At 40.7% G+C, this 22,233-nt stretch overlaps 2 protein-coding genes and 1 long non-coding RNA gene across 15 annotated transcripts; 1 reads left to right on the forward strand and 2 right to left on the reverse strand.

Moving 5' to 3' along the window:
- Positions 1–624: 624 nt before the first annotated feature.
- On the reverse strand, positions 625–1,588 carry LOC148887802 (uncharacterized). The gene is made up of 2 exons (XR_016117552.1): positions 1,523–1,588; positions 625–1,096 (listed from the first exon to the last, which is right to left on the reverse strand). It is a non-coding gene; the product is annotated as an uncharacterized LOC148887802 (long non-coding RNA).
- A 12,090-nt stretch (positions 1,589–13,678) lies between these two features.
- On the reverse strand, positions 13,679–16,550 carry LOC148887803 (uncharacterized). 11 transcript variants are annotated; one of them, XR_016117551.1, is made up of 7 exons: positions 15,963–16,545; positions 15,501–15,579; positions 15,333–15,418; positions 15,064–15,164; positions 14,882–14,988; positions 14,144–14,255; positions 13,679–14,065 (listed from the first exon to the last, which is right to left on the reverse strand). XR_016117551.1 is itself a non-coding variant. In XM_089015493.1 (6 exons), the coding sequence occupies exons 2-6, from the start codon at positions 15,571–15,573 to the stop codon at positions 14,219–14,221; spliced, it is 420 nt and encodes a 139-aa protein (XP_088871619.1). In that variant the 5' UTR covers positions 15,574–15,579; positions 15,963–16,550; the 3' UTR covers positions 14,144–14,218. The 11 variants fall into 11 exon arrangements, 3 of the variants coding, with proteins under 3 accessions (XP_088871619.1, XP_088871618.1, XP_088871621.1); XR_016117547.1 differs by having other exon boundaries at positions 14,144–14,481; positions 15,963–16,542; XR_016117550.1 differs by having other exon boundaries at positions 14,882–15,164; positions 15,963–16,544.
- A 202-nt stretch (positions 16,551–16,752) lies between these two features.
- On the forward strand, positions 16,753–22,202 carry cog7 (component of oligomeric golgi complex 7). 3 transcript variants are annotated; one of them, XM_089015491.1, is made up of 16 exons: positions 16,753–17,318; positions 17,634–17,782; positions 17,939–18,055; positions 18,143–18,311; positions 18,390–18,472; positions 18,536–18,658; positions 18,730–18,928; positions 19,001–19,128; positions 19,193–19,347; positions 19,423–19,542; positions 20,255–20,495; positions 20,563–20,703; positions 20,772–20,858; positions 20,995–21,055; positions 21,141–21,284; positions 21,355–22,202. In XM_089015491.1, the coding sequence occupies exons 1-16, from the start codon at positions 17,153–17,155 to the stop codon at positions 21,519–21,521; spliced, it is 2,250 nt and encodes a 749-aa protein (XP_088871617.1). In that variant the 5' UTR covers positions 16,753–17,152; the 3' UTR covers positions 21,522–22,202. The 3 variants fall into 3 exon arrangements, with proteins under 3 accessions (XP_088871617.1, XP_088871616.1, XP_088871615.1); XM_089015490.1 differs by having other exon boundaries at positions 16,754–17,318; positions 18,560–18,658; positions 20,941–21,055; XM_089015489.1 differs by having other exon boundaries at positions 16,755–17,318; positions 20,941–21,055.
- The last annotated feature ends 31 nt before the right edge of the window (positions 22,203–22,233 follow it).

Here is a 22,233-nt window from a genome sequence, read left to right on the forward strand (position 1 = left end):
CACTGTTGCCATGGGTTTAACATGCAGCATTTTTCAAAAAAAATCTAAGTCCCACCTAAGATTCAAGATGAGAGGTGCACTTTCATCACTCCAGACAGTCCTTTCACTGTTCTGGTGGCTTTTACATGACCTGTGCATTGAAGCATTTCCAAATATGTTCTCAGTCACACTTGCTTCTTCAATATTTTTCTAAGTCCCACGTGACGATGATGCGTGAAAAGCTGAGTGAGTCCACGATGGATTTTGTCATATAAAGACAAAGACTGGAATTCAAGTTGGACCATTTTTTATTGGACAGAAAAGCTAACATGACAACATGAAAGAATTTTACCAATCAACGTTGAAGTGGCACAAAACACAAACACTGACGACAGGACCGAGATGAGGCCTTGTGCTTGATCAGCTCACGTGTGATGACACACCAAGGCGGACATGAGCACGTCCAACTTCTCCCACTTAAAAAAAAGGGGCCCTGTGCTCCACAACTACGCCATCACACTCTTCTGCTAAAGTTTTTTCAAATTTGCAAAAGTTTTTAAATGACAATGAAGTGGGCCAAGTTCGTCACCTGTATATGTGCGCATAAATAGATTAGTGATAGATAGAGAGAGAGAGGGAGAGAGAGAGAGAGAGAGAGAGAGAGAGAGAGAGAGAGAGAGAGAGAGAGAGAGAGAGAGAGAGAGAGAGCTGTAGAGAGAGCGATATAGAGAGGGATGGATGGATTGATGGATGGATAGATAGATGTGCACAGACACATTTTAAACCAACTTGGTCCACCTCAATGTTAAAAAAATATATTCCAGAAGTCCATGACAATGCCCAGGTTGTCACTGTTGTACAGTACACGTAACACAAGTTGAAGTTGAGAGAGAAAGAGAGATAGAGAGAGAGAGAGAGATAGAGAGAGAGAGAGAGAGAGAGAGAGAGAGAGAGAGAGAGACGAGCACACATCTTCACCTTGTGGTGTAACGTGACGTGAGCACTTCAACCAACCCGCACCCTCACTACTCACACGTGTCCAAAGGCAAGTTAGCGTCTCTTCCGCATCGCCTCCGAGTCTGGCAGCCGTTACCTTTGGCCCAGGAGCCTCTTCAATCTGGTCAAGTGGGGGGAAAAACAAAGTGGTAAGTCACACTTGTTTTGTTGATGTAACAAGTCGTTTCTTTTCAATTTGATGTTGCTGACCTGATCGTATTGTATTTTTCGTTGGTGAAAAAAGTCACGGATGCACTTTTGTGAATACTTTAGACTCCAAACTATGAGGGCAGATTAGTCTCTAAACTTTACAGACGAATCTGCCCTCACGTAGATCGTATATCTTTGTTGTGGTAAACATCCAAAACAAATTCAAGTCAAACGCTGATCGATTGACAGCTGTGGGCGACTCGTGGGTTGCCGAATAACTGGCGCGACATATCTTAATCGTGCTCCTAAAATCCCCACATAAACACGCTTCCGGGTAAATGACAAATACTGTAGTCAGTTTTAAAAATAGTCAGTTAAAAAAATTCAAAATACTCACCGAGGAATTGGATTGTTGACAGCGGAAATAGTAGCTCTTTAAGCGGATGTGGGAGGGTCCGCTCTTGTGCGGCTGCGTCTTCTTCTTCGTCATGTAGGCGGATTGGATCCAACTGCGCAAGTCGCCCTCTAGTGACCAGGAGCCCACAAAGCCATTTGGCAAGAAAGTTCTTTTCCTTTGGGCTTTTCCCTTCAGGGGTCGCCGCAGCAAATCAGTCAGTGTGCTCCCTCTTCAGAGGTTTTATCCGCATGTTTGTTTTGGCCAAGCTTTGACGTCGGATCCCCTTTCCGACACAAGCCTCTGTATTTATCCGGGCTTAAAACATATATTATAATGTTTCATACATGAAATTTTACTTGGTTTTACACAAAGCTTTATTTCACGTGACCAACTTCACTGCCACAATTTATATCTATTTGTCTTTTGAACAACAGGAGTGCTCTTTGGTGAATCTGTCCAGTAAGTTTGTTATTTTAATATTTGTCTTATTGAAACATAAATATTTGTTCCATCGATCTCCATGTAATTTCTTAATTTGTCTGACAGACGGCGCTTATTCCCCATCGAACTAGATGTAGTTTAGTTATTTGTCCACTAGACGGCGCTAATTGTTGGCTGTAATGAGAGGAGAGCAGAAAATAGATGGCTTCAATACCAAAGAACAAGTAATGATTGTAATGACGACCATTTAAAAAAAACATCAGTATCACATTGTTACAGTATTTCAAAATTCAAATTTTCAGTTCAGCTTCAACTTTTCTGCATTTAAACAATTTTTAGTTTACATATAATGTTTCATACCTGAAATTCTGCCTGGCTTTACACAGCTTTATTTCACATTCCCAACTTCTCTGCCACAATTTATATATTTTTTTGGAGAACAGTATGAGTGCTCTTTGGTGAATTTGTCCAATCATTTTTTATTCTAATATTTGTTTAATTTAAAGATAATTATTTGTTCCGTCGATCTAGATGTAGTTTTGTTTTTTGTCCGCTAGCGGGCGCTTATTCCCCATCAGTCTAGATGTAATTTCTATATTTCTCCGCTAGAAGGCGGAAATTCCCCATATATTTAGACGTAATGTCTTCATTTGTCCACTAGACGGCGCTAATTGTTGGCTCTCATGGGAGGAGAGCAGAAAATAGATGGCTTCAATACCAAAGAACAAGTAATGATTGTAATGACGACCATTTTAAAAAATCCTCACTCTCACATTGTTACAGTATTTCAAAATTCTAATTTTAGGCTTGTCTTCAACTTTTCTGTATTTAAACAATTTCTAGTTGACATATAATGTTTCATACCTGAAATTCTACCTGGCTTTACACAGCTTTATTTCACATTCCCAACTTTTCTGCCACAATTTATATCTATGTTTTTTTTTTCTGGAGAACAGTATGAGTGCTCTTTGGTGAATTTGTCCAATCATTTTTTATCCTAATATTTGTTTAATTTAAAGATAATTATTTGTTCCGTCGATCTAGATGTAGTTTTGTTTTTTGTCCGCTAGCGGGCGCTTATTCCCCATCTATCTAGATGTAATTTCTATATTTCTCCGCTAGAAGGCGGAAATTCCCCATATATTTATACGTATTGTCTTCATTTGTCCACTAGACGGCGCTAATTGTTCGTTCTCATGAGAGGAGAGCAGAAAATAGATGGCTTCAATACCAAAGAACAAGTAATGATTGTAATGACGACCATTTTAAAAAATCCTCACTCTCACATTGTTACAGTATTTCAAAATTCTAATTTTAGGCTTGTCTTCAACTTTTCTGTATTTAAACAATTTCTAGTTGACATATAATGTTTCATACCTGAAATTCTACCTGGCTTTACACAGCTTTATTTCACATTCCCAACTTTTCTGCCACAATTTATATCTATGTTTTTTTTTTCTGGAGAACAGTATGAGTGCTCTTTGGTGAATTTGTCCAATCATTTTTTATCCTAATATTTGTTTAATTTAAAGATAATTATTTGTTCCGTCGATCTAGATGTAGTTTTGTTTTTTGTCCGCTAGCGGGCGCTTATTCCCCATCTATCTAGATGTAATTTCTATATTTCTCCGCTAGAAGGCGGAAATTCCCCATATATTTATACGTATTGTCTTCATTTGTCCACTAGACGGCGCTAATTGTTCGTTCTCATGAGAGGAGAGCAGAAAATAGATGGCTTCAATACCAAAGAACAAGTAATGATTGTAATGACGACCATTTTAAAAAATCCTCACTCTCACATTGTTACAGTATTTCAAAATTCTAATTTTAGGCTTGTCTTCAACTTTTCTGTATTTAAACAATTTCTAGTTGACATATAATGTTTCATACCTGAAATTCTACCTGGCTTTACACAGCTTTATTTCACATTCCCAACTTTTCTGCCACAATTTATATCTATGTTTTTTTTTTCTGGAGAACAGTATGAGTGCTCTTTGGTGAATTTGTCCAATCATTTTTTTATCCTAATATTTGTTTAATTTAAAGATAATTATTTGTTCCGTCGATCTAGATGTAGTTTTGTTTTTTGTCCGCTAGCGGGCGCTTATTCCCCATCAGTCTAGATGTAATTTCTATATTTCTCCGCTAGAAGGCGGAAATTCCCCATATATTTAGACGTATTGTCTTCATTTGTCCACTAGACGGCGCTAATTGTTGGTTCTCATGGGAGGAGAGCAGAAAATAGATGGCTTCAATACCAAAGAACAAGTAATGATTGTAATGACGACCATTTTAAAAAATCCTCACTCTCACATTGTTACAGTATTTCAAAATTCAAATTTTAGGCTTGTCTTCAACTTTTCTGTATTTAAACAATTTCTAGTTGACATATAATGTTTCATACCTGAAATTCTACCTGGCTTTACACAGCTTTATTACACATTCCCAACTTTTCTGCCACAATTTATATCTATGTTTTTTTTTTCTGGAGAACAGTATGAGTGCTCTTTGGTGAATTTGTCCAATCATTTTTTATCCTAATATTTGTTTAATTTAAAGATAATTATTTGTTCCGTCGATCTAGATGTAGTTTTGTTTTTTGTCCGCTAGCGGGCGCTTATTCCCCATCAGTCTAGATGTAATTTCTATATTTCTCCGCTAGAAGGCGGAAATTCCCCATATATTTATACGTATTGTCTTCATTTGTCCACTAGACGGCGCTAATTGTTGGTTCTCATGAGAGGAGAGCAGAAAATAGATGGCTTCAATACCAAAGAACAAGTAATGATTGTAATGACGACCATTTTAAAAAATCCTCACTCTCACATTGTTACAGTATTTCAAAATTCTAATTTTAGGCTTGTCTTCAACTTTTCTGTATTTAAACAATTTCTAGTTGACATATAATGTTTCATACCTGAAATTCTACCTGGCTTTACACAGCTTTATTTCACATTCCCAACTTTTCTGCCACAATTTATATCTATGTTTTTTTTTCTGAAGAACAGTATGAGTGCTCTTTGGTGAATTTGTCCAATCATTTTTTTATCCTAATATTTGTTTAATTTAAAGATAATTATTTGTTCCGTCGATCTAGATGTAGTTTTGTTTTTTGTCCGCTAGCGGGCGCTTATTCCCCATCAGTCTAGATGTAATTTCTATATTTCTCCGCTAGAAGGCGGAAATTCCCCATATATTTATACGTATTGTCTTCATTTGTCCACTAGACGGCGCTAATTGTTGGTTCTCATGAGAGGAGAGCAGAAAATAGATGGCTTCAATACCAAAGAACAAGTAATGATTGTAATGACGACCATTTTAAAAAATCCTCACTCTCACATTGTTACAGTATTTCAAAATTCTAATTTTAGGCTTGTCTTCAACTTTTCTGTATTTAAACAATTTCTAGTTGACATATAATGTTTCATACCTGAAATTCTACCTGGCTTTACACAGCTTTATTTCACATTCCCAACTTTTCTGCCACAATTTATATCTATGTTTTTTTTTTCTGGAGAACAGTATGAGTGCTCTTTGGTGAATTTGTCCAATCATTTTTTTATCCTAATATTTGTTTAATTTAAAGATAATTATTTGTTCCGTCGATCTAGATGTAGTTTTGTTTTTTGTCCGCTAGCGGGCGCTTATTCCCCATCAGTCTAGATGTAATTTCTATATTTCTCCGCTAGAAGGCGGAAATTCCCCATATATTTAGACGTATTGTCTTCATTTGTCCACTAGACGGCGCTAATTGTTGGTTCTCATGAGAGGAGAGCAGAAAATAGATGGCTTCAATACCAAAGAACAAGTAATGATTGTAATGACGACCATTTTAAAAAATCCTCACTCTCACATTGTTACAGTATTTCAAAATTCTAATTTTAGGCTTGTCTTCAACTTTTCTGTATTTAAACAATTTCTAGTTTACATATAATGTTTCATACCTGAAATTCTACCTGGCTTTACACAGCTTTATTACACATTCCCAACTTTTCTGCCACAATTTATATCTATGTTTTTTTTTCTGGAGAACAGTATGAGTGCTCTTTGGTGAATTTGTCCAATCATTTTTTATCCTAATATTTGTTTAATTTAAAGATAATTATTTGTTCCGTCGATCTAGATGTAGTATTGTTTTTTGTCCGCTAGCGGGCGCTTATTCCCCATCAGTCTAGATGTAATTTCTATATTTCTCCGCTAGAAGGCGGAAATTCCCCATATATTTATACGTATTGTCTTCATTTGTCCACTAGACGGCGCTAATTGTTGGTTCTCATGAGAGGAGAGCAGAAAATAGATGGCTTCAATACCAAAGAACAAGTAATGATTGTAATGACGACCATTTTAAAAAATCCTCACTCTCACATTGTTACAGTATTTCAAAATTCTAATTTTAGGCTTGTCTTCAACTTTTCTGTATTTAAACAATTTCTAGTTGACATATAATGTTTCATACCTGAAATTCTACCTGGCTTTACACAGCTTTATTTCACATTCCCAACTTTTCTGCCACAATTTATATCTATGTTTTTTTTTTCTGGAGAACAGTATGAGTGCTCTTTGGTGAATTTGTCCAATCATTTTTTTATCCTAATATTTGTTTAATTTAAAGATAATTATTTGTTCCGTCGATCTAGATGTAGTTTTGTTTTTTGTCCGCTAGCGGGCGCTTATTCCCCATCAGTCTAGATGTAATTTCTATATTTCTCCGCTAGAAGGCGGAAATTCCCCATATATTTAGACGTATTGTCTTCATTTGTCCACTAGACGGCGCTAATTGTTGGTTCTCATGGGAGGAGAGCAGAAAATAGATGGCTTCAATACCAAAGAACAAGTAATGATTGTAATGACGACCATTTTAAAAAATCCTCACTCTCACATTGTTACAGTATTTCAAAATTCAAATTTTAGGCTTGTCTTCAACTTTTCTGTATTTAAACAATTTCTAGTTGACATATAATGTTTCATACCTGAAATTCTACCTGGCTTTACACAGCTTTATTACACATTCCCAACTTTTCTGCCACAATTTATATCTATGTTTTTTTTTTCTGGAGAACAGTATGAGTGCTCTTTGGTGAATTTGTCCAATCATTTTTTATCCTAATATTTGTTTAATTTAAAGATAATTATTTGTTCCGTCGATCTAGATGTAGTATTGTTTTTTGTCCGCTAGCGGGCGCTTATTCCCCATCAGTCTAGATGTAATTTCTATATTTCTCCGCTAGAAGGCGGAAATTCCCCATATATTTATACGTATTGTCTTCATTTGTCCACTAGACGGCGCTAATTGTTGGTTCTCATGAGAGGAGAGCAGAAAATAGATGGCTTCAATACCAAAGAACAAGTAATGATTGTAATGACGACCATTTTAAAAAATCCTCACTCTCACATTGTTACAGTATTTCAAAATTCTAATTTTAGGCTTGTCTTCAACTTTTCTGTATTTAAACAATTTCTAGTTGACATATAATGTTTCATACCTGAAATTCTACCTGGCTTTACACAGCTTTATTTCACATTCCCAACTTTTCTGCCACAATTTATATCTATGTTTTTTTTTTCTGGAGAACAGTATGAGTGCTCTTTGGTGAATTTGTCCAATCATTTTTTTATCCTAATATTTGTTTAATTTAAAGATAATTATTTGTTCCGTCGATCTAGATGTAGTTTTGTTTTTTGTCCGCTAGCGGGCGCTTATTCCCCATCAGTCTAGATGTAATTTCTATATTTCTACGCTAGAAGGCGGAAATTCCCCATATATTTAGACGTATTGTCTTCATTTGTCCACTAGACGGCGCTAATTGTTGGTTCTCATGGGAGGAGAGCAGAAAATAGATGGCTTCAATACCAAAGAACAAGTAATGATTGTAATGACGACCATTTTAAAAAATCCTCACTCTCACATTGTGTATTTCAAAATTCAAATTTTAGGCTTGTCTTCAACTTTTCTGTATTTAAACAATTTCTAGTTTACATATAATGTTTCATACCTGAAATTCTACCTGGCTTTACACAGCTTTATTTCACATTCCCAACTTTTCTGCCACAATTTATATCTATGTTTTTTTTCTGGAGAACAGTATGAGTGCTCTTTGGTGAATTTGTCCAATCATTTTTTTATCCTAATATTTGTTTAATTTAAAGATAATTATTTGTTCCGTCGATCTAGATGTAGTTTTGTTTTTTGTCCGCTAGCGGGCGCTTATTCCCCATCAGTCTAGATGTAATTTCTATATTTCTCCGCTAGAAGGCGGAAATTCCCCATATATCTAGACGTAATGTCTTCATTTGTCCACTAGACGGCGCTAATTGTTGGCTCTCATGGGAGGAGAGCAGAAAATAGATGGCTTCAATACCAAAGAACAAGTAATGATTGTAATGACGACCATTTTAAAAAATCCTCACTCTCACATTGTTACAGTATTTCAAAATTCAAATTTTAGGCTTGTCTTCAACTTTTCTGTATTTAAACAATTTCTAGTTGACATATAATGTTTCATACCTGAAATTCTACCTGGCTTTACACAGCTTTATTACACATTCCCAACTTTTCTGCCACAATTTATATCTATGTTTTTTTTTCTGGAGAACAGTATGAGTGCTCTTTGGTGAATTTGTCCAATCATTTTTTATCCTAATATTTGTTTAATTTAAAGATAATTATTTGTTCCGTCGATCTAGATGTAGTATTGTTTTTTGTCCGCTAGCGGGCGCTTATTCCCCATCAGTCTAGATGTAATTTCTATATTTCTCCGCTAGAAGGCGGAAATTCCCCATATATTTATACGTATTGTCTTCATTTGTCCACTAGACGGCGCTAATTGTTGGTTCTCATGAGAGGAGAGCAGAAAATAGATGGCTTCAATACCAAAGAACAAGTAATGATTGTAATGACGACCATTTTAAAAAATCCTCACTCTCACATTGTTACAGTATTTCAAAATTCTAATTTTAGGCTTGTCTTCAACTTTTCTGTATTTAAACAATTTCTAGTTGACATATAATGTTTCATACCTGAAATTCTACCTGGCTTTACACAGCTTTATTTCACATTCCCAACTTTTCTGCCACAATTTATATCTATGTTTTTTTTTCTGGAGAACAGTATGAGTGCTCTTTGGTGAATTTGTCCAATCATTTTTTATCCTAATATTTGTTTAATTTAAAGATAATTATTTGTTCCGTCGATCTAGATGTAGTTTTGTTTTTTGTCCGCTAGCGGGCGCTTATTCCCCATCAGTCTAGATGTAATTTCTATATTTCTCCGCTAGAAGGCGGAAATTCCCCATATATCTAGACGTAATGTCTTCATTTGTCCACTAGACGGCGCTAATTGTTGGCTCTCATGGGAGGAGAGCAGAAAATAGATGGCTTCAATACCAAAGAACAAGTAATGATTGTAATGACGACCATTTTAAAAAATCCTCACTCTCACATTGTTACAGTATTTCAAAATTCAAATTTTAGGCTTGTCTTCAACTTTTCTGTATTTAAACAATTTCTAGTTGACATATAATGTTTCATACCTGAAATTCTACCTGGCTTTACACAGCTTTATTACACATTCCCAACTTTTCTGCCACAATTTATATCTATGTTTTTTTTTCTGGAGAACAGTATGAGTGCTCTTTGGTGAATTTGTCCAATCATTTTTTATCCTAATATTTGTTTAATTTAAAGATAATTATTTGTTCCGTCGATCTAGATGTAGTATTGTTTTTTGTCCGCTAGCGGGCGCTTATTCCCCATCAGTCTAGATGTAATTTCTATATTTCTCCGCTAGAAGGCGGAAATTCCCCATATATTTATACGTATTGTCTTCATTTGTCCACTAGACGGCGCTAATTGTTGGTTCTCATGAGAGGAGAGCAGAAAATAGATGGCTTCAATACCAAAGAACAAGTAATGATTGTAATGACGACCATTTTAAAAAATCCTCACTCTCACATTGTTACAGTATTTCAAAATTCTAATTTTAGGCTTGTCTTCAACTTTTCTGTATTTAAACAATTTCTAGTTGACATATAATGTTTCATACCTGAAATTCTACCTGGCTTTACACAGCTTTATTTCACATTCCCAACTTTTCTGCCACAATTTATATCTATGTTTTTTTTTCTGGAGAACAGTATGAGTGCTCTTTGGTGAATTTGTCCAATCATTTTTTATCCTAATATTTGTTTAATTTAAAGATAATTATTTGTTCCGTCGATCTAGATGTAGTTTTGTTTTTTGTCCGCTAGCGGGCGCTTATTCCCCATCAGTCTAGATGTAATTTCTATATTTCTCCGCTAGAAGGCGGAAATTCCCCATATATTTAGACGTATTGTCTTCATTTGTCCACTAGACGGCGCTAATTGTTGGTTCTCATGGGAGGAGAGCAGAAAATAGATGGCTTCAATACCAAAGAACAAGTAATGATTGTAATGACGACCATTTTAAAAAATCCTCACTCTCACATTGTTACAGTATTTCAAAATTCTAATTTTAGGCTTGTCTTCAACTTTTCTGTATTTAAACAATTTCTAGTTGACATATAATGTTTCATACCTGAAATTCTACCTGGCTTTACACAGCTTTATTTCACATTCCCAACTTTTCTGCCACAATTTATATCTATGTTTTTTTTTCTGGAGAACAGTATGAGTGCTCTTTGGTGAATTTGTCCAATCATTTTTTATCCTAATATTTGTTTAATTTAAAGATAATTATTTGTTCCGTCGATCTAGATGTAGTATTGTTTTTTGTCCGCTAGCGGGCGCTTATTCCCCATCTATCTAGATGTAATTTCTATATTTCTCCGCAATAAGGCGGAAATTCCCCATATATTTATACGTATTGTCTTCATTTGTCCACTAGACGGCGCTAATTGTTGTTTCTCATGAGAGGAGAGCAGAAAATAGATGGCTTCAATACCAAAGAACAAGTAATGATTGTAATGACGACCATTTTAAAAAATCCTCACTCTCACATTGTTACAGTATTTCAAAATTCTAATTTTAGGCTTGTCTTCAACTTTTCTGTATTTAAACAATTTCTAGTTGACATATAATGTTTCATACCTGAAATTCTACCTGGCTTTACACAGCTTTATTTCACATTCCCAACTTTTCTGCCACAATTTATATCTATGTTTTTTTTTTCTGGAGAACAGTATGAGTGCTCTTTGGTGAATTTGTCCAATCATTTTTTTATCCTAATATTTGTTTAATTTAAAGATAATTATTTGTTCCGTCGATCTAGATGTAGTTTTGTTTTTTGTCCGCTAGCGGGCGCTTATTCCCCATCAGTCTAGATGTAATTTCTATATTTCTCCGCTAGAAGGCGGAAATTCCCCATATATTTATACGTATTGTCTTCATTTGTCCACTAGACGGCGCTAATTGTTGGTTCTCATGAGAGGAGAGCAGAAAATAGATGGCTTCAATACCAAAGAACAAGTAATGATTGTAATGACGACCATTTTAAAAAATCCTCACTCTCACATTGTTACAGTATTTCAAAATTCTAATTTTAGGCTTGTCTTCAACTTTTCTGTATTTAAACAATTTCTAGTTTACATATAATGTTTCATACCTGAAATTCTACCTGGCTTTACACAGCTTTATTTCACATTCCCAACTTTTCTGCCACAATTTATATCTGTTTTTTTTTGGGAGGACAGTATGAGTGCTCTTTGGTGAATTTGTCCAATAATTTTTTATTCTAATATTTGTTTAATTTAAAGATAATTATTTGTTCCATCAGTCTAGATGTAATTTCTATATTTATCCGCCAGACCGCCGCTTTGATCCTCTCCTCTTTCATCTAGAACTGTTTCATGTCATCACAAAGAGGGTACAGCAAGTCCTGAAGAATGAATGTCTCTCTGTGTCTTTGTTTTGTCATATTGTCTCTATGCTGTCATATTATTTGTTATTTAGTTTTTTTTTTGTTCTTTTGACTTCAAGATGGCGCCGCGAGAGTGGCTGCCTTTCCAGCAGCTCACGTATTTCGTTTTTCTACTTTCATTCCTTTGATCACTTTGCTGCTGTGAAATGTAAATTTCTCCACTGTGAGACTAATAAAGGCATATATCCAATCCAATCCAGACGGCGCTTATTCCCCATCGAACTTGATGTATTTTTTTTCTGCCAGTCTTTCAATAAGACAAATGTTAAAATAACAAATTTACTGGACAGATTCACCAAAGTGCACTAATCCTGTTGTTCAAAAGAAAAATAAATATACATTGTGGCAGTCAAGCTGGTCACGTGAAATAGAGATTTGTGTCAAACCATGTAGAATTTCATGTATTAACCATTGTATGTAAACAAGAAATCGTTTCAATGCAGAAAAGTTGAAGACAAGCCTAAAATTAGAATTTTGAAATACTGTAACAATGTGAGAGTGAGGATTTTTTAAAATGGTCGTCATTACAATCATTACTTATTCTTTGGTATTGAAGCGATCTATTTTCTGCTCTCCTCTCATGAGAGCCAACAATTAGCGCCGTGTAGTGGACAAATGAAGACATTACGTCTAGATATATGGTAAATTTCCGCCCTCTAGCGGACAAATATAGAAATTACACCTAGATTGATGGGGAATAAGCGCCCGCTAGCGGACAAAAAACAAAACTACATCTAGATCGACGGAACAAATAATTATCTTTAAATTAAACAAATACATATTAGGATAAAAAATGATTGGACAAATTAACCAAAGAGCACTCATACTGTTCTCCCAAAAAAAACAGATATAAATTGTGGCAGAGAAGTTGGGAATGTGAAATAAAGCTGTGTAAAGCCAGGTAGAATTTCAGGTATGAAACATTATATGTAAACTAGAAATTGTTTAAATACAGAAAAGCTGAAGCTGAACTGAAAATTTGAATTTTGAAATACTGTAACAAGTCAAGTCATGCCAATCATGACTTGTTCTTTTGGTGTTAAAGCCATCTATTTTCTGCTCTCCTCGTATTACAACCAACAATTAGCGCCGTCTGGCGGACAAATAACAAAACTACATCTAGTTCGATGGGGAAGAAGCGCCGTCTGAGGAACAATTCAAGGCATTTTTAGCCTGAAAAAAAACACGACCATGTACCGTAAGGCGTTTTTGGCCAGTGATTGAGATGCCTTTTTTATGCTATAACCAACTCAGCAATGACCCTTTGCATGCTCATTTGAAGAAAAAATATATTTAGTGCTGGACAAGTGATCGTGTTGATATATTTGAATGTATGTGCTAACTGCTCTTTTACAACGTTGCAATGCTGTTTTCAGCTTCGGTTTCTATCTGAGAAGTCCATCCGGGATTGTGAATTAGCTCCATGCTAACTACTCGATATGCAACACATCAGATTTCTTTTTATATTGCTTGCTTTTCCCATGACAAATAAATAAATATCTTCTTTCCCTTCAAGGGTCGTCGCAGCCAATCAGTGTCCTCCCTCTTCAGAGGTGTGATTGGCATGTTTGTTTTGGCCAAGCATTGACGTCGGATGCCCTTCCTGACACAAGCCTCTGTCTTTATCCTACTTGGGACCGGCACAAGTAGACACTGGCTTCCGTCCCTTCGTGGCTCCAGAACAAGCAACTCTATGAGCTTCATAAAGATGAAGATGCTCAGTAACACAAAATGGTCATCGCACAGCAACATTTATAAACGCTCAATTATACTCACCGTTTGATGAGAACGAACTTACCGTGAAAAAAAAATGTATCAAACAATATTTCCACGTTTCTTTCTGCATTTCAGTGTATGTACACAGAGCCAAATACACAAATGGGGTCTCCGAATCTGCCAACGTGAGATGTGCACGCTTAGCCAAATGGTTAAAGGCCTGCTTTGCGCTCTGTTTGGACCGTGTTCGAATTTAACCACAAATGTTCAACCCAATTTTATTGTCAGACGTAATTAGCAAAAACGTATTTCAGTAGTGATCCATTCAACGTTTGTTCTCTTTCCCTTCCACGATGACATCCGACTGCACGTGCACAACCCCAACTACTTCACGTGGTCTAGTGGTCTGAACGCCGGTCTTGTGTGTGGGCAACTTGAGATCGAAACTAACTCATGGCAGATCACTTTTCAAGCCTCCCCGGTGGTCTTTTTCTGTGGAGAGAGAAATGTTTTTTAGGCTGTCTTTTTGTACTCTGGAGAAGTATATCATAGAACATAACAGGACCATACTCGTGGCACATGTGGCTGACAGGTTAAGGCGATGGACTCCGGGTGTGAAGGTCCTGGGTTCGATCCCAGCTCGGGCTACATGTCCAACTTGTGCTTTTGGTCAACCAATGACCTTCAGAATAAGATGGAAGCAGAATTTCAAATGTGGGTCTGAGAAAAGACAAGTTTTTTAGTCTAAGTCTTTTTATACTTTAAAGAATATCATAGAACATAACTGAACGCAACTTGTGGTCCCCGTGGCTGACTGGTTAAGGCAACGGACTCCCGATGTGAAGGTCCTGGGTTCAATCCCAGCTCTGGGCAACATGTCCGACTTGTGCTTTTGTTCAAACAATGACCTTCAGAATAAGATATAAGCGAACAAAGCACAATTTCTATTGGGGCCCCGTGGGCCGCTGAGAAAAGTACAAGGGTGTCGACTGCGCGGCACGGGTTCGAAACCAAGTCACAGCGAAAGGTACAAGGGTGTCGACTGCGCGGCACAGGCTCGAAACCAAGTCGAAGCGAAAGCGACCGAGCGAAGCGAGGTCGCTGGAGCGAGTTCACGGGTCCACAAGTGGACAGCCTCCCAGGGCCCCGACAAGCACAAGTGTGAACCTGCGAGCGAGCGAAGCGAGCGAGCCAAGTGTCTCAATGCGAGCGAGCGAAGCGAGCTCGCTAGGCAGGTTCGAGGCGCGAAGCGCCGAGAACCTGCAAAGAATTTTACTAAGTGTCAACGCGGTATCGCATGATAAATACATGAATTTCGAGCGAAATCAGCCACTCCCCATGGCCAAGTGGGCAGGGCGGAGACTTGCGGCGCAGAAGTGCAGGGTTCAAGACCAGGCACGTGCAACTGGCACAACCTGCAAAATGTCATTGTGAGAAAGGACAAGAAACTCCATCTACGTGCTGAAAAAGAGGCAACGTGCTACACTTACGGTGCAAATCTTGCTGAGTGATCTTGTGCCACCTTTTTTCCTCTGCTGGGTGGGTGTCCCTCCGCCTCCTCTAGTGGTGGTACCATGAGCTTCATCAAGGCCTGTTGAATTAAAATAAAATGAAATAAAGCAGTTTAAGAAAACATGAGGCGTGAGCCTGATGGTCTGAATAAACCCGAGCAACTTGAGATGAGAGTCCTGCCAAATAACACCAACTTCACAATCAACATTTGTCATAAGATGGTACAAATTGGATGAGACAAACTTACGGTCAATTGGGCTCCATTTTTCTGCAAGACATGTTTAAAGCCGTCAAATGTCGTCTGCTTTTCCGTGAGGCCAATGACGAATTCATCTGAAATACAAGCAAGCAAGCACCTTATGACTTTCATCGTAAAGAGTCCCAACACTCGTAGATGTTTGTCATCATGTCACACCTCGGGAGCCAACGTTCTTCCTCTGCTGGGGTTGGACGGGTTGGTGCGTGACCCTCCTGCCGGTCAGCTTCATCCAGGCCTGTTGAATGAAAAAAAATAATAATAAAGCAGTTTAACAACATATCAAAACCTCATAGTATCATTTTAATTCAATATATTACGAGTTTTCATTATGTTTTTTCTATCGTAGGAAAGTCCAACAGCCGGAAAAAAAAGCTAACTTCGAACTTGAAGATGCAACTAAACGATACAAGGCCATTAGCTGGAGTGACGTTAGCTCTATCGAGGGGAGTTACGTTAGCTTTCGAAAGCTATCTCCGAGCTACTTTCGTTTTCGTAAGATAGCACGAAGCGAGGTTAGCTTTAGCAAGCTAGCTCAAAGCGACGTTAGCTTTAGCGAGCTAGCTCGAAGAGACGTTATCTTTAACGAGCGAGCTCGATTATTCGGCGTGGTCGTCAAACCTAAATCTTTGACGCTGTAGTCACTTCTTCTTCTTTTTCTTCTCTTTGGCTTCTTCTTCGTTTTCTTATTCTTCAAGCACTGGCTTGGAGCGTTCATTTTGTGTCAAGAATCGCGAAACAAACAAACGTTTTGGTCAAATTGAGTTATTTTTTTGCACTTCCGGCGTGGCCGGAAATACGTTTTTCTTCTTCTTCGTTTTCTTCTTCCTCTTCTTCTTCTTCTTCTTCTTCTTCGTTTTCTTATTCTTCAAGCACTGGCTTGGAGCGTTCATTTTGTGTCAAGAATCGCGAAACAAACAAACGTTTTGGTCAAATTGAGTTATTTTTTTGCACTTCGGGCCTGGCCGGAAATACGTTCTTCTTCTTCTTATTCTTCTTCGTTTTCTTATTCTTCAAGCACTGGCTTGGAGCGTTCATTTTGTGTCAAGAATCGCGAAACAAACAAATGTCTTGGTCAAATTGAGTTTTTTTTGCACTTCCGGCCTGGCCGGAAATACGTTCTTCTTCTTCTTCTTCTTCTTCTTCTTCTTCTTCTTCTTCTTCTTCTTCTTCTTCTTCTTCTTCTTCTTCTTTTTCTTCTTCTTCTTCCTCTTCTTCTTCTTCTTCTTCTTCTTCTTCTTCTTCTTCTACTACTTCTTCTTCTTCTCGTTATTTTTGTTGTTCTTCTTCGTCTTCTTTTCTTCTCCGTCCTCTTCTTCATCATCGTCGTCTGCCTCTTCTTCGTCCTATATCACGGACTTGGAAAGTTTAATTTCTGTAAAGAATCTAGACAGAAATAAACGTTTTGGTCAGTTTGAGTTACTTCATTTTCCATTGGACATGACCTCTGTGTCATTATTTGATAACTTCTACGATTTGACACCACCCGGAAGATAAACACGGTCACACGGCGGAAGTTGCTGTCATTGCACACCATTTTCTCGCGGCTCTGCTGGCGATGTCTGCAAAACATTTTCTTCCGTAATATCTGTCGACGCTTCAAACTAACTCTGGAGGAAGCCGTTGCATTGTTGGAACTCTATTTGGTTGTAATGATTATTTCATTCTCCTGGGCTATTTATTTTATTTTTGTGTCGAAACCGTTGTTCGGGAAAAACTAGCTTGCAAAAACACTCGCCATGTCTCGCCATGTCTCGATGACATTTCACTCTTGACGTCGAGCGAATGAATCAGCCAGCCGGAAGCAGAAGATGGATTTTTCGAGATTCCTAGACGACGATTTTGACGTTAAAGATTGGGTGAATGGCGCGTTTAAGGTGGTCCAGAAGGAGGCTCCGGGGAAGGCAGATACACACGCCGCCACCCTGGTCATGAAGCTGCAGCTTTTTATCCAGGAAGTCAACAATGCTATTGAGGGTCAGTATCCTACTCCACCATTTTTCAAAATGGAACTGTATAGTGCCACTTAGCAGTTTTTTTTTACGACGATACTAGTGCAGCGTGTTCTACCGTAAACAAATTCCTTGTGTGTTCTACATACTTGGCGATAAAGATGATTCTGATTCTGATTTCAGCCTCTTCACGGAGAACATAAAGTTGTGCAACCTTGGCCGTGTTTTGAAATGTGCATTCAAAAGTTAAAACGGACACTATGTGCCCCGAGTTTCATTTTCCAGTAAGGAGAAAACAAATGAACTGAATGATAATTTTTTTTCTTTACTTTATTTGTAGAGACCAGTAACCAGGCACTGCAGAACATGCCCAGAGTGTTGCGAGATGTGGAGTCACTGAAGCAGGAAGCTACTTTCCTAAAGGAGCAGATGGTCCTGGTCAAAGAGGACATTCGGAAGTTTGAGCAGGACACAGTGCAGTCCATGCAGGTGTGTTTTGAGACGCAACAGAGACTCGCAGATCCAAAGGATTGCCAAAAGATCTTGTTGAAGCGCCTTCAAAGTGCTAGTTCGGCTCCTGAACTTTAAGAAGGTAGTTCTAATCACAATGAGTGCCAAAGATTTGTGACCGTGTGTGACATTTAGGTGCTGGTGGAGATCGACCAGGTGAAGAGTCGCATGCAGCTGGCAGCAGAGGCCCTGCGGGAGGCCGATAAGTGGAGCACGCTCAGTGTCGAGATCGAGGAGACCTTCAAATCGCAGGTACATTCAAGTCGTGTGTTGCTTTGATGGTTGTGTGTGCTTGTGTTCTTTCCTCTGGAGTCCAACCAACACGGCCCCGTGTCTCAGGATCTAGCAGCCATCTCGTCCAAGCTCACCAGCATGCAGAACAGCTTGGCCATGCTGGTGGACACGCCGGACTACTCGGAAAAGTGCGTCCACCTGGAGGCTCTTAAAAACAGACTGGAGGCCCTGGCCAGCCCCCAAATCGTGGCGGCGTTCAATTCCATGTCCATCGGTAAGCTACGATTGAAACGATGCTCACTTCCATGCGAGTTAGCTTGGCGTCGGCGCGCTGAGCTTCATTTCTGTGCAGAACAAGCAAAAGTGTTTGTCAAAGTCTTCTCCGAGATCGACAGAATGCCGCAGCTCCTTGCGTACTACTACAAGTGTCATAAAGTGAGTCAACAGAGGGGGATTTTAGCATGAGCAATTTAGCAATTGCGCGCTGACGTTGCGCAGGGCCAGATTGTGAATATGTGGCAGGAGCTTTCTCGGAGCGAGCTAAGCCCGAATCGCCAGCTGACGGAATTTTACGACGCCTTGTTGTCCACGTGGCACGCTCAGCTGCGGTGGTGCAGCCAGGTGATTTTGAGACGCCGGCTCTCGTTGTGCATTTTTGAGCAAAAATGGCCTCCGACGACAACCCCCGCCAGGTGTTCAAGAGCCCTCAGGAGGTGGTGACGGTGTTGCTGATCCAGATCCTGGGAGCCGTGGTGCCCTCCGTCCCCACGTGCCTCAGCGCCGCCCTGGACGGGACGGCCCAAGAGCAGCGGTTGGATGTCCTTCTGGAACTCAACCAGACGGCGCTGGCCTTGGGGCGCAACTTGGAAGCCGCCATGACGCCGCACCTCGGTTTGCGCCGAGCCGACAGACGGACAGACGGCGGTCAGCAAACCCCCCGTGACCTGTGGCCGTTGTTCCCAGATCAGAATAACCTCCTGAAGGTCAACGAGCTGGTGTGCGCCCTCTACGACCCTTACAAGCCGTACCGCTTGCGCTACGGGGAACTGGAGCAAAATCACCTCCTGATCCAGATCAGCGCCGTTCCTCTGGTGAGCCCTCTCGACGGCGCCGGGCCGCCTTCATCTTTTCACCCTGCGTCCGCCGCGTCCGTAGGAACGCGGAGAGCTGACGGATTGCGTGGAGGAGCTCAAGCGCTCGGTGGGGAAGCTGCTGGCCTTGGCGGGCGGCGCCGCCGAGCGCTGCGTCAAACTGACGGACGGGTTGGGCGCGTGCGGCCTCCTGCGGGCTCTCAAGGCGCTCTTTGCCAAGTGATTAGCCGCGCGCGCGCTAGCCTCACGCGCGCCGGCGGCCATCGCGGTCACACCCGCTGTCCCCCCTTCCAGGTACGTCTCTGACTTCTCCGCCACGCTGCAGTCCATCAGGACCAAGTGCAAACTGGAGGAGGCGCCGCCCACTTGTTGTGTTTTCCAGGAGGACTGGACCGCCTTCCAGAACTCAGTCAGGTTTGGGAAAGTAATCATAATAATCGTACATTTCATTTATAAGGGCCTTTCAAAACTCTCAAGGTCACTTTACAGTCACAGGATCAGTTTTTCTGCGGGTAAGCGGTGGCAGCCACATGCGCCAGCGTTCATTCAATCCGGAATAACTCAAATAAAGATAGCTAGCTAATAGATAACTAATAGATATCTAGCCAATAGCAAATAGATGGCCAGCTAGCTAGTTAGCCAGATAGCTCAAGTGAGCAACATGGTGTGAACAGACCAGGAAGGACCCGTTGTCTATATTGTAAACATCCACCAAAAATTACAGTTTTTTTTCTCATCAGTTTTTATTATTCTTATTTTACTGGCACAGATAATCTGCCTTTTTTTAGGCATGTTTAGTTAGGCCTACGAGTATTTGTTATCCTTGACCGGGATGAAAGAGGAAAGGATCAAATCATCCTTTTCACCAGTGGCTCGCGGACGTCATGGCAAAATCTGCGCGTCTGCTACGAGCTAAATGTTGAAAGCAAACACGAAGCTGGCTAACTATCTATTAGCTAGCTAGCTTTCTATCCGGGTTGAGTGAACGCTGGCATGTGTGGCTGCCACTGCTCATCCGCAGAAAAACTTATCCTGTGACTGTAAAGTGACCTTGAGAGTTTTGAAAGGCGCTTAGAAATGACGTGTGTTATTATTCTGATTATAAAGTGGATAACTTTTTGTGCAGAATCATCGGCACTTGCGGCGAGCTGTTGCGCCAGTGCGGCGCCTTTGAGCAACAGTTGTCCAACAAGATGATGGGGGCGGCCGGCAAGTACCTGTCGGACTCGTACAGCCCTCGCATCCTGACGGCCGTCCAGGAGGACCGCAAGGGCGCCGTCCGAAATCCCTGGCAGGAGTACAACTATCTCCAGAAGGGCGACGCCGCCGACTACGCCGCCCTCCTGGAAGTGCTCTACTCCTTAAAGGTGCGACGGGAGGTGGGGGGGGGCGCGTTCCCAGCCGCCGGTGAACGCGTTGGGCTTTGCCTCGCAGGAGAAAGGCGCCGGGAACTCCAATCTACTGGCCGAGCCCCGAGCGGCGCTGAGCCGGCTCAACCAGCAGGCCCACCGCTTGGCCTTCGACTCGGTCTTTTTGCAGATTAAACACCAGCTGGCCGCCATCGGCAAGATGGAGGTGAGCCTTGGTGTCGTCGTCGCCGTCGTCGTGGTTACCTTGCATCCAAATGGGCCTTTTCTGTCCAGAATCAGGACTCGCCGGCGGCTTTAGGAGAGAGCTACGCCCAAGATCTGCCCACGTTCAGCCTGTCGCCTCAAGAGTACATTACAAATGTGAGCCACTTCCTGTATCTTTTATTTTCTTTTATTTTGGCGGAGGGCTCCCCAACACCTGCTGTGACCGATCCTCCTCCAGATCGGCCAGTACCTGATGTCTCTGCCGCTCCACTTGGAACCGTTTGTGACGCAGGAGGATCCGGCGCTGGAGCTGGCGTTGCATGCTGGGAAATTACCCTTCCCGCCAGAGCAAGGTCCTTCGCTCTCCTCCGTGCCGTTTTCCTTCCAACGTGGCCGCGTCTGAGCCTCACGGCGGCTCTGGATCTTTCCTCGCCGCAGGCGACGACCTTCCCGAGTTGGACAACGCGGCCGACTACTGGCTGGGGTCCATCGCTCGGGCGACCATGCGGACGTACTGCGACGCCATCCTGCTGCTCCCCCGACTGGACGCGCGTTCCACCAAGCAGCTGGCCACGGATATCGGTGAGCCGGGCGCCGCGGCGCCGTCGCTACGCTACGTGACCGCTGACAAACTCTGGCGACCTCTCCTCAGACTACCTGGGCAACGTGATGGACGCTTTGGGCCTGCGACCGTCTCGCAGCCTCCAGCAGATCGTGGCCTTGTTGAGGGCCAAGCCGGAAGACTACAGGCAAGCCGCCAAAGCGTTGCCACGGCGACTGGCGGCCACCATCGCCGCCCTGCGCTCCATTGACCACTAAACCGAAAAAAACAAAACAACCCCTATTGTGGACTTGTTTTTTTTTTTTTGGGTGGGGGAGGGCGTTCCTCTGTTGACTGGCAGATGATGTGCAAAAAATGTGTCCATTCCAGCGCCAGGGTTTTTGTCATTGTCACTCCAATTGCAGGACCCAAAGAATATTGAGTTTTAGCGCCACATAATCCATTTGCTATCTATTAGCTATCTGGCTAGCTATGTAGCTGGCTATTTATTAGCTACATGGCTATCTAGCTAGTTAACTGTCTAGCTGGCTATCTTTTAGCTAGCTACCTAGCTTTCTATCTATTTGAGTTACTACTGGGTTGAGTTTACGCTGGCGCAAAATACAATCCATCCATATTGATTTATGTTGCGCTTTAAGAACAGTTGAAGCTGGAACAAAGTGCTAACGTGGACACCATTGAAATGAGGCCCTCTTGTGGAAAAGAAAGGTATTTTTATTATTCTGGTTAATGTTTCTCTTGGCTCCTCTTCCTGTTGATAAATGTGGATTTTTATTTTTATTTTTTATTTTTTTCAGTCCAGCAGCCTCATTTGCAGGCCCGGTCTCCAAAAATTATGTTCAGTATTTTAATCAAAATGCTCCATTTTTGTTTGTGCTCCTCCCATGTGAAAAATTTGACCTTAAATGGCCCAAAAGCCAAAAATGCCACTACTTCAACATTTTTTTCCTGTTTTTATTTAATCAAAAG

This window comes from Hippocampus bargibanti, linkage group LG15 (assembly GCF_051943395.1).
Source record: "Hippocampus bargibanti isolate YZ-2025 linkage group LG15, ASM5194339v1, whole genome shotgun sequence".
Taxonomy (NCBI): Eukaryota; Metazoa; Chordata; class Actinopteri; order Syngnathiformes; family Syngnathidae; genus Hippocampus; species Hippocampus bargibanti.

Excerpts from the sequence above, each read along its gene's own strand:
- LOC148887803 (XM_089015492.1), bottom strand. The coding sequence starts at position 15,573 with ATGAAGCTGACCGGCAGGAGGGTCACGCACCAACCCGTCCAACCCCAG. Across the intron at positions 15,165-15,332 it reads AAAATGGAGCCCAATTGACC|GCCTTGATGAAGCTCATGGT; the intron begins GTAAGTTTGTCT and ends TTAATTCAACAG. Across the intron at positions 14,256-14,368 it reads GTCAGCCACGGGGACCACAA|GTCATTGGTTGACCAAAAGC; the intron begins GTTGCGTTCAGT and ends CTTATTCTGAAG.
- cog7 (XM_089015489.1), top strand. The coding sequence starts at position 17,153 with ATGGATTTTTCGAGATTCCTAGACGACGATTTTGACGTTAAAGATTGG. Across the intron at positions 18,473-18,535 it reads ACTACTACAAGTGTCATAAA|GGCCAGATTGTGAATATGTG; the intron begins GTGAGTCAACAG and ends GACGTTGCGCAG. Across the intron at positions 19,129-19,192 it reads AGATCAGCGCCGTTCCTCTG|GAACGCGGAGAGCTGACGGA; the intron begins GTGAGCCCTCTC and ends CCGCGTCCGTAG.